Source organism: Heteronotia binoei, chromosome 3 (assembly GCF_032191835.1).
Source record: "Heteronotia binoei isolate CCM8104 ecotype False Entrance Well chromosome 3, APGP_CSIRO_Hbin_v1, whole genome shotgun sequence".
Taxonomy (NCBI): domain Eukaryota; kingdom Metazoa; phylum Chordata; class Lepidosauria; order Squamata; family Gekkonidae; genus Heteronotia; species Heteronotia binoei.
In genome coordinates, this window is record NC_083225.1 from 163389266 (window position 1) to 163404963 (window position 15698).

General features: G+C 43.2%; 1 protein-coding gene across 4 annotated transcripts in view; it reads left to right on the plus strand.

Moving 5' to 3' along the window:
* The window catches only part of SACS (sacsin molecular chaperone), a 75525-nt gene that overhangs the window by 27015 nt on the left and 32812 nt on the right, over positions 1-15698 (plus strand). For 2 of the 4 annotated variants that reach the window (XM_060234788.1, XM_060234786.1), the window contains exons 2-3: positions 12317-12467; positions 13456-13543. In XM_060234788.1, the coding sequence (XP_060090771.1) occupies positions 12317-12467; positions 13456-13543 (239 nt within the window). Of the gene's footprint in view, positions 1-10077; positions 10679-12316; positions 12468-13455; positions 13544-15698 lie in introns of those variants that run through there. The other 2 variants (XM_060234787.1, XM_060234785.1) reach the window with 2 other exon arrangements.

Here is a 15698-nt window from a genome sequence, read left to right on the forward strand (position 1 = left end):
GCTGACATCAGCTTCAGAGGGCCTTCTCCGCATGTGCCCTGCTTCGTGAGTGGCTGTGAAAGGTAATTCCAGAGGAAATGCTGTGTTAGTCTGTTGCAGCAAAATTAAACAGGGAACATAGGAACAGAGCTGGAAGTGACCTCAAGGGTAATCTAGTTCAACCTCCTGCACAATTCAGGAAATTTACAACTACCCCCCAACTCCTCACACCACACTCCACTCTATGCCCAGAGGAGGGCAAAAATCCTCCAGGATGCCTGGCCAATCTGGCCTGGGAAAAAATACCTTCCTGACAAAGTGGCAATCAGAGTCTGGTGGCACCTTAAAGATTATTTTATTCCAGCATACATTTAACAAAAAATAAAGGGGAGTCTTCCATTGTCATGCCTCGGTTATGAATGCCTGTCCACATCAGTCATTTTTTGCCAAGCTGTTTGATCTTTTGAAAGATCAAATGAATTGTAAGCTGCCTCAGGAACCAACTCTAACGAAGAGCTCAGAATATTAATTTAACGTGTTTTAATAAGTGAATGTTACATTTGTATGAGCGGTCCATGTAAAGCCTCTTTAGTCTGTATGAGTCAGTGTAGTCTTTCATTATACCTCTTATGAAAGCAGTACTATTCTGAATTGGTTTTTCCAGCAGCAGAAAACAAGAAAGGCTTGTTGGCCAACATTAGATTTATTTAGTTCATCCGTGAGTACTGCCGGAACTGATTATACAGAAGCTGCATCTGAAGAAGTTCGTAGGCTGTAGTAGCCCTTGTGTGTTAAAATAAAATATTAAAATAGGTGCCACTATAAATTCTTGTTTAGTTGTTTCTGTTGCAGACTAACACGACAGCTTCTTTGGAATCCCATAATTGGTACATTCCAAAACAGAGTTACAGCCTTCTAAGCTTAGTGACCTCAATGGACTTGGAAGGCTGTAACTGTTCTCAGAATTGCCCTGAATATCCTGTATGCTCATAACATCCTTGAGCACAGATTAGATTTTACTCACATCTTTTTCACTGAAAACATTGTTTTTATTGTAAACACGAATCTGTGCTGTATAAAAATGATAGATTCCTTCTGAAAGCTGATTGATAACATTGTGTCTTCCTAAGCTGAAATTGTGGGTACTTTGTGATTCAAGTAGTGACTTAACATGAAAGTCCTCATCGGCTCCTGTAAGCAAGAAATCTGAGAAATAATGAGTTTAAAAATATATATTCTAATGGATTTTTAAACTGTAATTATTTCTCCAATTTCATGCTAATAGGAGCCGCAGACACATAAAGTGCTCAGCTTAGATATAGAAGACTGTATGTGTGCATTTTATTGTGGTACAAAAAGTTCCATAAGCTATAGATTGTTTCGCATTGAAGTGTGGTTGCTGAGTCATTGGCATTTTCCTGCCAGCACTGCAGAATCTTAGCAACTGCTGTTGTAGATCTCTTACTGCAGCAGATGTTCTGTTGCACTACTAACTCCACCCCCCCTTCAAAATAATTTGTTCAAAGTACCTACAAGTGCTTCCCTTCTTTTGGCTGTTTCAGATATTTAAATTGTACATATGTCCTGTTATACTTAACCAGAATGCAGAGTTGTCCTAGATGAGTACAAAAAATTCTGTAGAGCAGAATCAAAGTTATTACCAAACTAAAGGTCATTGGTTTTATGATTAAAGGCCACAAAATTGCAAAAGCTTACATTCCAGGAATTATTGATTGTGATTTGAGATGTTTTAATTCCTTTTTTAGTGGACAAGGAGAAAATGTGGTTCAGAGAATACTAGTCTCGAAGGACATCTGAAATGAACTATAGATTGAAATGTATTGCCATTTTGAATAGCGATTCTAGTTTGTTTTTTTAAGAGCGTGAAGTGGTGGGGAACTCTTGCAGTGTAATCCATTTTGCAGTATTTGCATGGTAAAACATTTTTCCCATTAAATGTCAGACAGCAATAACACAATTGCTTGAGAATCCTCTTACAGAAGTGTTAGTTTGTCTTTTTAAATATTATAAAACCTGTATTTTTAACTGTTGTACAGGTGATGGCATTTTAGCAAATGCTGCTTTTCAGGTCTATGACATGATGATTCTTCTATACAACTATTACTTATTTCTATCACATTGATATCCTGCCTTTCCTCCAAGAATCTTAAAGAATCTTAAAGTGGCAAACTTTAGAGAGCCAGTTTGGTGTAGTAGTTAAGAGACTCTAATCTGGAGAACTAGGTTTGATCCTCCGCTCCTCCACATGCATCCAGCTGGGTGACCTTGGATCAGTCACAGTTATATCAGAGCTGTTCTCTCAAGAGCAGTTCTCTCAGAGCTCTCTCAGCCCCACTTTCTTCTACCACATAAAGAAGCCTGAAAATAGTAATACTCGCTCTACAGCTCACAAAGAGTTTAGTTGCCATCAACTAAAACATCCACATTTGCTTTCATCCCTGGGATGATACCTGTACCTCAAGGAGGCTCACAGCTTATCCTTTGCTCTGGTGGCAGCTGTTTCAAGGTACAAGCCAACTGCCAACCACTAGCTCCACTAGCTATATCTGTAGTATGTGCAGTGCACTAGTCCAGTGTTTCCCATTTGCAGGGTCAGGACCCGGTACCGGGCCACGGAAGCCTCACTACCGGATCACAAGAAAAGCCAAAGCTAGCCGCACCCCCAGCAAAGCTAGCCCCACCCCATCTCTGTGTTGTGCAGAAAGGAGATGGGCTGCCTCTCCTTCCTTCTCCCCCGCTCCCAGTGTTTGAGAGAAAAGCTAGCATAAACCAGCACTTTAGACCCATGAAGTGTTCTTCAAGGTATGAGCTTTATGTGCCTTGCAGTATGTTCTTTTGGAGAGATTTCCCCAGGAGGCCTGGGTGGCAAAGAAGGGTGGGTGTGTTTTTTTGCAGCTGGGAGGGGTGCAGAGTGGGCATTCCAGTAGCAATTTTTTTTACCAAATGACCCCTGGGCAGAATTTTTGCTGGCTAAAGTCATCTGATGGTGAGGAAGGCTTTTTTTCCCCTTTGCCTCCTTCCTTCCTTCCTTCCTTCCTTCCTTCCTTCCTTCCTTCCTTCCTTCCTTCCTTCCTTCCTTCCTTCCTTCCTTCCTTCCTTCCTTCCTTCCTTCCTTCCTTCCTTCCTCCCTCCCTTCCTTCCTTCCTTCCTTCCTTCCTTCCTTCCTTCCTTTCCCTGCAAGTGATGCTCTGTCTGTATTCTTGGTGCTGGGAGAGGGGGAAGCGACAGTGGGAGGACTTCTAGTGCCCTGGCCCAACTGGTGGACATTCTGGTGCTTTTTGTGCATTGTATGAGGGAATTTTGGACTGGATAGTCCAATGGCCTGATCCAACATGACTCCTCTTATGTCTATGTTCTTTCCATGCCTTTCTTTTCCTTTCCTTTCCTTCCATTTCATTCTTTCTCTTTCTTTCTTTCTGTTCATCATACTGTTGTTGCAGACATGGGAGGTCTGCCAATGAAAAGTTGGCACCCCCAGTTGCAACCAGGTGGCCTTCTATGAGATTTCTGTGTAAATGAGTGAGAGTAAGAGGTGTGGGGCAAAAAGAGATTGGAGATTACTGCGGTATATCTCAACAGCACTGGAAGAGATGGTACTATGAACTTGGCACCATTTTACTGGTCCTGCTTTTAACTGACACCAAAATTAAACTCCTCCTGTAGATATTAAAAAGGATGAAAGTAGCTCACTAGCTGAGTATTTGCACAACAGGTTGCTTTTAAAGGCATGGGAAACACAGCCAGTAAAAAGCTGCAAGCCCCTCATAAATATCCTTTTTGGGATAACTGCAGAAAAGCTTGTATGAACTTCATATAACTTGAAATTAATTCATTAATTGCAGTACAATTCTTTGCTACCTTTCACAGCAATTTCCCCATGTTTCAACCAAAGAAAAGTATGAAAAATAGCTGTCGACAGATTTTCTTGAAACCAAGCAAGCTTGGTTGTAGCTTGAGGCAGGGTTCCAGTACTAGCAGCTGAAGGAAGGGCCTACTAAATGTGTCAGCATATTTTGTGGTAGAGCAGCTGCCAGGGTCCAGTGTGGGTGGTACACAGTGCTGGCATTCCTGATGGCAATGGCAACAGCACTTCCAACTACATACACTGGCCAGTGCTGTTGAGGAAGGGATGTGTAGGTGGTGCAGGCAATTGAACATAGGCATTAGGAGTGCTTGCAAGCTGGAGAAGAATACACAAACAAATAGGTGCAAGCAGGTGTGGGGGTGAAAAGAGAGGACCGCCCACTTTCCACCTCCATTTTGGCTCAGCATGAGTTTCAGAAAGATTTTTCTGAAAATGAATGTACTTTCAAAGAGGCAGGTTTGGGGGAGTGCCCTGGAAGTGACATCACAGGAAAAGGTAGAGTTTTGGTTCAGTGTGCCCTGAAAGTGACATCACTTGGTCCTTGACATCACAGGAAATGACATAATTCCTGTCTCCCAACTACACCCCCAAAGTCTCCTGGTTCCACCCCCAAATTTTAGTGGGCCACAAAGGAGAAGTGTAAAATAACCAGGCCACGGGAAAGAAAAGTTTGGGAAACCCTTCTCTAGTCTATGGATAAACTGCATTCTCAGCTCTGATATTGCCAGCCTGTTAGATTACAGGGTGGCTAAATAGATGCTTGGGATGTGGAATGGCATGGTGTAGCCTGATCTTATCAGATCTCAGAAGCTTATCAGGATAGGTACTTGGATGAGAGACTCCTGAGGAAGACTCTGCAGAAGAAGGCAATGGCAAACCTATCTCTGTTTCTCACTTGCTTTGAAAGCTCCTTACTGGGGTTACCAAATGCAAGTTGATGCCACTTGCCTATGTAAACAAATGCTTGAGTCAGATGAATTCAAGTGCTCCTTTCTTTCTTAATGCCTGAGTGACAGATAAACCAGTAAGGCAGTGGTCTATAGATAAAAACTGACTTTAAAGCCTGACTTTAGACCAGCTCTTATCTGTACTGCTACTGAATTAGTGTGAGTGGTCTTAGGAGTCTTTTTCTTTGCCTTGTCTGAGAAAGAATGATGGTCTCAGCTAGGATCCTCCTCTGATTATTCGTGCTGTTATCAAAAAAAGCTGTCCATGTAAGATGGTTTTATCAGCCTTGGGCTTGAAACCTCAGATGTTATCTGGATGCTATAAGCTGCCTTGAACACCTAGGTGCTGAAAAGACAGAATATAAATTTTCCATATAATTTATTAAATAATATATCAGATGGGAAAAACCTTACACAAAGCTCCATGTCATTGGTTCCTGACTTGGTAAGGGGCCTTGCATAGGAAGTTGAGGCATTCATAGTGTCATTGAGTTGGAAGGGACCCCAAAGGTAATCTAGTCCAACCCCCTGCACAATGCAGGAAATTCACCCCCCCACACACCCTGAGTGACCCCTGTTCCAAGCCCAAAAGATGGCAAACAACAACAACCCTCTCCAGGATCCCTGGCAAAACTGGCCTGGAGAAAAATTGCTGCCTGACTCCAAAATGGTGAACAGCAGTTCCTTGGGGATGTAAGAAAGAGCCATGAGAGCTAAGCAACCCTTCCTTCCCTCCTTCTCATGCTCTGCCTAAGTTCACAGAATCAGCATTGCTATCAGATGGCCATCTAGCCTGTCTTTAAAAACCTCCAAAGAAGGAGAGCCCACCACCTCCTGAGGAATCTTGTTCCACTGAGGAACTGCTCTGTCAGGAAATTCTTCCTAATGTTTAGCTAAAAACTCTTTTGATTTAATTTCAAGCCATTCATTCTGGGGCAACAGAAAACAACTCCACACCACCCTCTATGTGACAGCCCTTCAAGATGGTGGTCATATCACCTCTCAGTCATCTACTCTCCAGGCTAAATATACACCAGCTCCTTCAATCTTTCCTCGTAGGATTGGTCTCCAGACCCCTCACAATCTTCGTTGCCCTCATATGAACATATGAAGCTGCCTTATACTGAATCAGACCCTTGGTCCATCAAAGTCAGTATTGCCTTCTCAGACTGGCAGCGGCTCTCCAGGGTCTCAAGCTGAGGTTTTTCACACCTATTTGCCTGGACCCTTTTTTGGAGATGCCAGGGATTGAACCTGGGACCTTCTGCTTACCAAGCAGATGCTCTACCACTGAGCCACTGTCCCTCCCCTCCTCTGGATATGTTCCAACTTGTATATATTCTTCTTTAATTGTGGGCCCAAAACTAGGGTTGCCAAGTCCAATTCAAGAAATATCTGGGGACTTTGGGGGTGGAGCCAGGAGACATTAGGGGTGGAGCCAAGATCAAGGCTGTGACAAGCATAATTGAACTCCAAAGGGAGTTCTGGCCATCACATTTAAAGGGACGGCACACCTTTTCAATTCCTTCCATAGGAAATAATGAAGGATAGGGGCACCTTCTTTTGGGGCTCATAGAATTGGACCCCCTGGTCCAATCTTTTTGAAACTTTCTGGGTATTTTGGGGAGAGGCACTAGATGCTATACGGAAAATTTGGTGCCTCTACCCCAAAAAACAGCTGCCCAGAGCCCCGGATACCCGCAGATCAGTTCTCCATGATTTTCTATGGGAATAAATCTCCATAGGGAATAATGGGGTTCCCAGTAGACATTTCCCTCCCCTCCCCCCGCTTTCTGATGACCCTGAAGCGGGGGGAGGGTCTCCAAACTGGGGGATCCCCTGCCCCCGCCTGGGGATTGGCAACCCTACCCAAAACTGAACACAATACTCCAGGTGAAGTCTAACCACAGCAGAGCAAAGTCACCATGTATGATCTGGACACAATACTGTTGATATAGCCCAAAATCGCATTTGCCTTTTTAGCCACCACATAACACTGCTGACTCATGTTCAATGTATGGTCCACTGAGACCTCTAGATCCTTTTCACACACACTACTGCCAAGAAAAGTCTCCCCCATCCTACAATTATGCATTTGATTTTTCCTATCTAAATGCAGAACTTTGCATTTATCCCTGTTAAATTTCACTGTATTTGTTTTAGGCCAGTTTTCCAGCCTGTCAAGATCATCCTGTATCCTATCTCTGTCTTCTACTATATTTGCTATTCTCCCAATTTAGTATCACCTGCAAATTTCCTCTATTCCTTTTATGGCTCTATAAATTAGTAGCTGAGATGTGGTTTCTGACATCTACTCCTGATGATGTATTGACTTCCCTAAGCCATATACAGTGTACTTTGTACAGATCAGCAGTCTTCCATGTAAGTACTCCTATCTACCACTTTAAATTATACAGTATTTGTAGCATTGGCTAACATGCTTAGCTGTTTTCATAGTCCATTTTATTCCACTGCTCTCTTTAAAAAACTGCTTATGAAAGACTAGTTTATAATCTTTTTATAAAATATTAGTTTTGCAGTGGTTTTTACTAAGGCCATACTGAAATGCCTCGTCACTTGAGTTTATGGTAATTTGTATGAAGGGTTTCCTTTGTTAAATATGCAGCACATTAAATTCAATGAGCTTAGGGTGGAATAATTCTCCATAGGATTTCACTGTTGGACAATTTCCAGCTCAGGAAATCCCATTCTATTTATTAAATGCCCCTCTGTTTCAGTTAGAATTAAACAGGTCTTCATCATGAGACTATTGCTACTTAAAAAGGATACAGATACTATGTTAAAGAAGTGGGTGACCTGCAAGGACTTGCAGTGGGCATCTCATTTCCCACCTCCCCACTGTTTCCTTGAAAGCTCCAGAGTTCTTTTGCTGCTTCCTTCTCTCCTTCCCACGCAACCTTTATCTGTCCCTGTCTGCAGCTTTCCCTTCCCTCCTGCAGTCTTTTCCTAGGAAAACTCTGCTTAGTTCCTCCAGCTGCTGTGCAGTGCTAGTCCAGATAGGTGATGCCGGTTGCAAGCTGGAGAGCCAGTTTGGTGTAGTGGTTAAGTGTGCGGACTCTTATCTGGGAGAACCGGGTTTGATTCCCCACTCCTCCACTTGCACCTGCTAGCATGGCCTTGGGTCAGCCATAGCTCTGGCAGAGTTTGTCCTTGAAAGGGCAGCTGCTGTGAGAGCCCTCTCCAGCCCCACCCACCTCACAGGGTGTCTGTTGTGGGGGAGGAAGGTAAAGGAGATTGTGAGTCGTTCTGAGACTCTTCAGAGTGGAGGGCGGGGTATAAATCCAATTTCTTCTTCTTCTTCTAGCTCAGTTGGGTGATGCTGCTAGCCACTAGGCTGAACACAGTTGTGTAGTGAGGAACCTATAAACACTTGAGAGGGATACTTCATTTTTACCTATATCCTCTCCCTGCTTTACTTCTCCTCTTTCTCCTGACAACCTCATATCCTCATCTTTCCATGCTTCCTTTTTTTCTTTCCCAAACCAGCCTTTTATTTGCCCACTCATCATCAGCTTTATTATTTAGTTTCCAACTCATCTTTCTCCACAGTGGGGCTCCAAAGCAGCTTACAGCATTCTCCTCTTCATCATTTTATCCTCACAGCAATTCTATGAGGTAGGTTAGGCTGAGAATGTGTAACTGGCTCAAGATCACCCAGTGAGCCTCCATGGCAAAATGGGTATTTAAACCTGGATCTTTCAGATCCTAGTCTTAAGTCTTCAAACTAGGATCTGGAAGATCCAGGTTTAAATACCCATTTTGCCATGGAAGCTCACTGGGTGATCTTGAGCCAGTTACACATTCTCAGCCTAACCTACCTCATAGGATTGTTGTGAGGATAAAATGATGAAGTGGAACAGTAAGTAGGAAGCATTCAGGACCTGGTGAGTCATGCAAGTCATGGGACAGCAAGTTGCCTAGTGGTTGCTGCTGGGCCTTGACCTATGAGTTCTCTTTCAAATGCCAAACCAGCCCTGCTCTTTTCCCCTGCCTTTTTATTTACATAAATTAGAATAATAAATATACACACTTGCTTGTTCTTGAATAAAGAGTTGGTGACTCTAGATTATTTATTATTACGCACAAAGGTATGATCCTTAATAAATAGGTCCCTTTCTGTTACAACTGAAGTACTGCTGTCCCATGTTTGCATACAAGGTTTCCAGTGCTATATTTGAAACTTCTAAGAATAGAGGCAATTTTTTACATTGCAGTGTCAGGAGCAGAGCTGCATAACATTTTATGTTGCATATTTCCACACTAAACTTTTTAAAATGCAGTTGTCTCTGGGACCAAATAGGCAGGAATAGCCTATGGCAGGAATGTACAATAGCCTATGGCAGGAACGTATTCATTTCATTAATCAGGAATCTGGCGCAGCAAAATTTGAGCTGTGTCTTGATTCTCAGTTCCTTATTCAGCATAAGAGATGGATTAACAAACTGATGGTTTATACATCCCTCCATCTCAAAATGAGCGTTAATGCACCTCATGACCTGGTGTCTTTCGATGCCTCAACATTGTTTCTGGCCCAATGCATGACACCCTCAAGCCTACTCTGAGAAAAACGTGTTTGCGGGGGGGGGGGAGGGGGAGAAGAATTGCATCCATAAATTGGGCTGAATGAAACCATACAACCCAGCAGATAGGTGGGCAGCTGTGTTGGTATGAAGCATTAGAACAAATTTTGAGTCCACTGGCACCTTTAAGACCAACAAAAGTTAATCAAGGTAAGAGCTTTCATGTGCAGGCACACTTCCTCAGATACATTGAAATGGAAGTTAAGGTTTCATAAATATAGGCAGGTACCTCTACATAAATTAACATCAAATTAGCATACAACTTAATGAAGATGTTTTGACATATGCAAAGACTAAACAGCAATAATAAGCTACATTTATTGGTCACAATGTGTTTGGATTTAATTACAACCCAGCAGGATACTGTCCCTTTTGAGACAGTCCATTGTGTCAAAACAAGAAAATTCACCTTAAAGACCCACACCGCAGACTGCTTCATTTCCAGGCAAGTCGCTCTCAAACGTGATGGAAATTGCAGCTGCAGGGTTTTTTCGGGCACTTTGTTGTGGCAGAAGCTTTTGATGCTCCTTTGCTGTATCTGAACGTCCCAAAGCGAAGGAGCACCTGCTGCCGCCCGCAATAAACCTGTAGGTCTTTAAAGTGACACAAGGCGACTTCTTGTTCTTGCGATGGCATATTTATCTGTGTTCGGCTCGGGAGGATTGTGCGCGTGCTTGCGTGAGTGAGAAACAGCCAGTCCGGCGGGCAACAAGGTTCTGCAGCGTTTCCACAGATTGTCTGCGCAGGGCATACCGCAGTTGCCGCAGTAGGACAGGGGGAAAAAAACCGAGGGCAAATTGAGGCTGTCCTTTGCACGCCCTCAGCCTCTTGGCAGCTCGCGTGTGTCAGCAGCCGGGCAGCAAACAATTTCTCCCTTTGCTGAGGAGAGGCCTGGCCGCACGCCCCCATCCCTCCCTCTGTTTGCCGTCGCCGCTGGCAGTCCCACCCACTTCCCCATGTGCGGAACCGGCGTATGCAGGAGGGCGGAAAAGGCCTGGCGGATGCTGCTTCTAACGGTCTCCTTTCAAGCCGTGAGGCGCGAGAGCGGCCACTGAAAACAGGCCCAGCCGCCCCAGGCACTTTCCCCTGCTGAGGAGGCCGGCGAGGGGTTCTTCTGGAAGGGCATGTACGTCAGGTCGGGGCTTTGGGCACGCGAGGGATGGAAAGGGCGGGCTGCTGTCCTGTGGGGATTTTTGAATGCCGTTGGCTGCCCTTCCCCCTTGGAAACGCGGAGCCTCGCTGTCTTTCTCTTCAATACGGCGAGGGTGAGGGTGAGGGGAGTCAGAAATAGCTCGGCCAGGGGAGATAGCCGTGCAGTGCAGCACTTACTGTGTAAGGTCCGCCCGCGGGGGACTTGACGTGGGTAGTCACTAAATTACACTCTTCTAGATTCGCTGGGTTTAGATAGGTGTGACTGTCTAGGATTGTGCTGTTAGATTCCAGGAAATACGACCCGTTCAAAGATTGGGCTTACTTACACGTTTGTTGCAGCAAAAACCAGTCAAGTCCTGCTGGGTTGTTACATGTATGAAAAACAGCAGGGAAGATAATTAAGTATGTCTCTAAAGTACCCCTCTACTTGGGCCGGGGGCGGGAGGGGGAGTATTTATTTGTTTTTTTGCTGTTTTATGTTTGGGTGCTAATGCTCTCACTTTTAGATAAATGGTTATGTTTATACTAGAAATATTGTTTTAAAAAATCTATGATGCAGATTTCTTTGAGGGACTGAGCAGTAAGTGATGCAAATATGAAAGTTTCCAAAGATTTTGCTACTCTTCTGTGTTCAGTTCCTGCCGATTACATGACAATGTGGACTCCAGTCTAATGAGGGCATATATTGTAACAAATTTGTTATTTTTCAGGGTGACATTTTGTTTTGCCCTCCATTATGCCTTTTCCAAGTTATCTCTGTTTTGCAACTGACAGTTGGGAGTGTTGAGGTGTGTGTTGCTGATCAGGTACAATACCCACATACCTTCTCCCCCAGCCTGAAACATACTTGGAGCATCCCCAGTGACATGTCAGCATGTGGAGAAAGTGTCAGATGCAAGGAAACCGGAGAGCTTTTTCAGGATAATAGCAGTGGATGGAAAGAAATTAAAGGGCAGTGAAGAAGTGACTTATTTTCCACAACAGCCGCCCCCCCCCCCCCCCAAATCACATGACAAGAAAGTAGAATCACAGTGGCAACTTGCACTGGGAATTACTATGAGAATGTAATAGTTGATTGGGCCAGTTTTAAAACTGCAAGTATCAAAAGGCAATCATCCTCTGTGTAAAAAAATTGCAGAGCTGATTAAGACATCAGAAAAGCAATTTAGCAATCCTAAACCTATCTACTCAGAATCCTGCTTAGGTATATTCAGTGGGGCTTAGTCTCAAAAAAGTGCTTTTGGGATTGCACTGTAAAATGAGAAAAAGGTTGAGCACCTTTCCTACGAAAGACTAAAGAGGTTTAGAGTTTTAGCCTAGAAAAGTGTGGGGGTGGGATATGACAGTGGTTTATAAAATTATAAGGAACATGGAAGTGTGCAAAGATTCCCCTCTTCTCTCACATTACTTTTTGCATTAATTGAAATTGAATAAAATAGACATAATGGATATTAATATTACAGGAACATCTGTATCTCTGCCCTCAGCATCTCATAAGGGGAATGTTGTGGCCATTGTGCCCATTTTGTGAGAGTCCCTGGTTGTCCGCTGTGCAGGCTGGACTAGATGGCTCTTTGGTTTCATAATGCAGTTCTTATGTACAATGAAATGTTTACATGTCTGAAGAATTCCATGCCATTTGAGAGTCTGGATGTGATAATGCACAATAAAAAATAGCTCTGTTTGGTAATGTATTGTTTTATTTCACCATTTATTCAAAGCAGACTTCCTCTGATTTTTTGTTGGTGTAGGTCAGCAAGGGTAACTGTGCTTCATGACTATGTGGGCTGCAGGACATTTGAAGTGCTACCTTCAGTGTCTGTGGGAGGCATCAAAGAGTTAATTTATCCAGAGACGGGGTTTCCAGTAAGTGAGCAGTGTCTGTTCCATCATGGAAGAGAGGTAAGCTTCATCTGTTGGAACCTCTAAACTTTTAAAAGTAGCCTTGGAATGATTATTTCCGTTAAAAGCAATGCTGTCATGTTTTAATTAAAATGCTAATCAGCTGGGGAATAAAATAAATAATATGTACATTGTTGTATATTCCATCATTCTGCTATTGTGAAACAAATGAGTTTACATGAGAGAGCTGTGAGAATGTGTATTCTCTTACTGACATAATTAAAGATAGTAGCTTTGACTCATGAACGGTCTATGATTTGTTTCCAGCATGTTTCCTTCCTTGTGCCCTGTTGCAAGATCTCAGACATCCTGGTATCACATGTTAAGTTTGTAGTAAGTGCTCCAGGGCAGTGCAGCACTCATCAGAAATTAAGTGTGCTAATTGAGCAGTTGTGATCTGTTCAGCTCTGTTAAGTAGTGCTTCATAGTAAGCAGGGGAATAGTGCCCCTCTGCCAGGAAGATCAGAATTCTTGAACTCTTAAGCCAGTGATCTCCAGTGTGGTGTCCATACTACCTGTCTATGGTGCCAGCTTGAATCTTGGTTATAAAATTCAAAAGATCTTCAGTGGAACAGAAATTAAAACAAGAAGAAGGAGCTTAGGGTTACTCTGTTCTGGCTGATTGACTAGCAAGTGCTGAACTCATCCTGCATATCATGTCATATGCCTTCAGCTTTGCTATAGGCTCAGGATGTCTTACATTTCTGAGCTTTGATGCAGGTGGGCAGGTATGTTGGTCTGAAGCAGCAGAACAGAATTGCAGTCCCGTAGCGCCTTTAAGACGAAGTTTGTTGGTCTTAAAGGTGTTACTGGAATTCAACTTCGTTCTATTTCTGACCTTTGCAATCCTTCCTGTTTGGTCAGGTTGGGAGTAAATTTACCCATTTCTTCGGAAAATGAAAGTATTTGTTAACTGTCTTGGTTGCAGTTATGGTAATGAGCAGCATATTCAAGAATGCATAAAATCTAAAACCTCTTTTCATTACAGTTACCTGACTTTGTCAAACTTGGGGACCTTCAGACTTCTCAGAACCATGTGTTTCTAGATCTTTTATCAAAGGGCTTGAAAGGAGGAGGTACGGTAAATACCCATAAACCATCCCTTCACTATCTGCCCATCTCATTTTCGTCTTCTCTTTGTTATTGCTCTTGTGTATTTAGGGTTTCAACTGTTTCAGTGACTGTGTATCCTGGTGAACCATCTTTTTGTTTGCGTATTATTGTAGTGTGTAATAAAACAATAATTGGTTATTGTTTAGAGAAAGCTTGATCATTGAGTATATTCTTAGAAGGGAAGAGGGTAGGACTTGGGACGATCTGCAGATTTTTTTTAACCAGTATGAGGGCCTCAAATAGCTAAAGGCTGAGAATTTTCAGCCTTTCAGGAGTTTTCAGGAGTTTTGGTTCTTTGAACTGGTGCCGATCCTTCATGAAGCAGTCTTCATGAGTTTCAAAGAGAATTGTGTTGCAGGCATGGAAAGTTATAAATAGATTGAAAGTGCAGTGTAGTTTGAGTATTTATTTATTATTTATACTCTGCCTTTCTCCCCAATGGGAGAAAGCTGCTTATAACGTTCTTCTCTTCTCCATTTTATCTTCACAACAACCTGTGAGGTAGGTTGGACTGAAGGTGTGTAACTGGCCCAAGAACACTCAGTGAACTTCCATGGCATCAGTGAAGATTCAAACCTGGGTTCCCATGACAGTCTAACCACTACTCTAACCAATTTTTGATTTTCTAACCTGTACAACAGACTGCCTTAAACATGTAGTTTGTACAGATTATTGACCAGGTTATCAATGAACTGAGAGCAAAGAAAATAAGAGATAAGGATTTGTAATGAAATGTAGTCTGCATTATGTGACATACTAAATCAAGTAAGAGGTATTGCATTATGTTATGCACTAAATTTATCCAAAGCAGCACATAATAAAGTCTATATGTGTTGCATGGTTTCTAAAGCTTCTTAAACATATACTAGTCAGGCCACTTCTGAAATTAAGGGGAACTTGGGGAGAAGCCTGTTAAGTACATGAGCATCTGCAACTGGAGTTGTAAAAAATGATGTTCTCACAGAGATCGTTTGGATTATGACCCTAGAGCACTGTTTCCCATTTGCAGGGTCGGGACCCGGTACCGGGCCACGGAAGCCTCACTACCGGGTCACAAGAAAAGCCAAAGCTAGCTCCGCCCCCAGAAAAGCATGACCTCTGCTCTGCTTCCTTCCTTCCCTCATCTCTGTGTTGTGCAGAAAAAAGCTAGCCTTGAAGACTGGCACAGGCTGCAAAGCCCTGAGCTCTGTTTGGCTTCCTTCCTTCCCCCATCTCTGTGTTGTGCAGAGAGGAGCTGGGCTGCCTCTCCTTCATTCTCTCCCTCTCCCAGTGTTTGAGAGAAAAGCTGGCATCCACTGGCAGTGTTCTTCAAGGCATGAGCTTTCATGTGCCTTGCAGTATGTTCTTTTGTGGAGATTTCCCGTGAGGCCTGGGCAGCAAAGAAGGGGTGTGTGTTTTTTTCAGCTGGGAGGGACGGGGAGTGGGCATTCCAGTAGCTTTTTTTTTTACCAAACGACCCCTGGGCAGAATTGTTGCTGGCTGAGGTAATCTGATGGTGAGTAAGGCTTTTTTCCCCTTTGTCCCCCCTTTCTTTTTCCATCTGCAAGGGATGCTCTGTCTGTATTCTTGGTGCTGGGGGTGGGGGGAAGCAACAGTGGGATGGCTTCTAGTGCTCTGGCCCCACTGGTGGACATTCTGGTGCTTTTTGGACATTGTATGAGATAATTTTGGACTGGATGGTCCACTGCTCTGATCCAACATGGCTTCTCTTATGTACTTTTGTTCTTATGTTCTTTCTTTCCATGTCTTTCTTTTCCTTTCCTTCCATTTCATTCTTTCCCTTTCTTTCTTTCCTTCCATTTTTACTGGATGAAACTTTTCTGTTCATCATACTGTTGTTGCAGACATAGGAGCTCTGTCAATGAAAAATTGGCACCCCCAGTTGTAGCCAGCTGGCCTTTCTATGAGATTTCTGCATGAGTGAGAGTTAGAGGTGTGGGGCAGAAAAAGATTACTGTGGTATATCTCAACAGCACTAGAAGTGATGGTACTATGAACTTGGCACCATTTTTCTGGTCCTGCTTTTAACAGCTGTCTGACACCAAAATTAAACTCCTCCTGTAGATATTAAAAAGAATGAAAGAAGTTCACTGGCTAAATATCTGCACAACAGGTTGC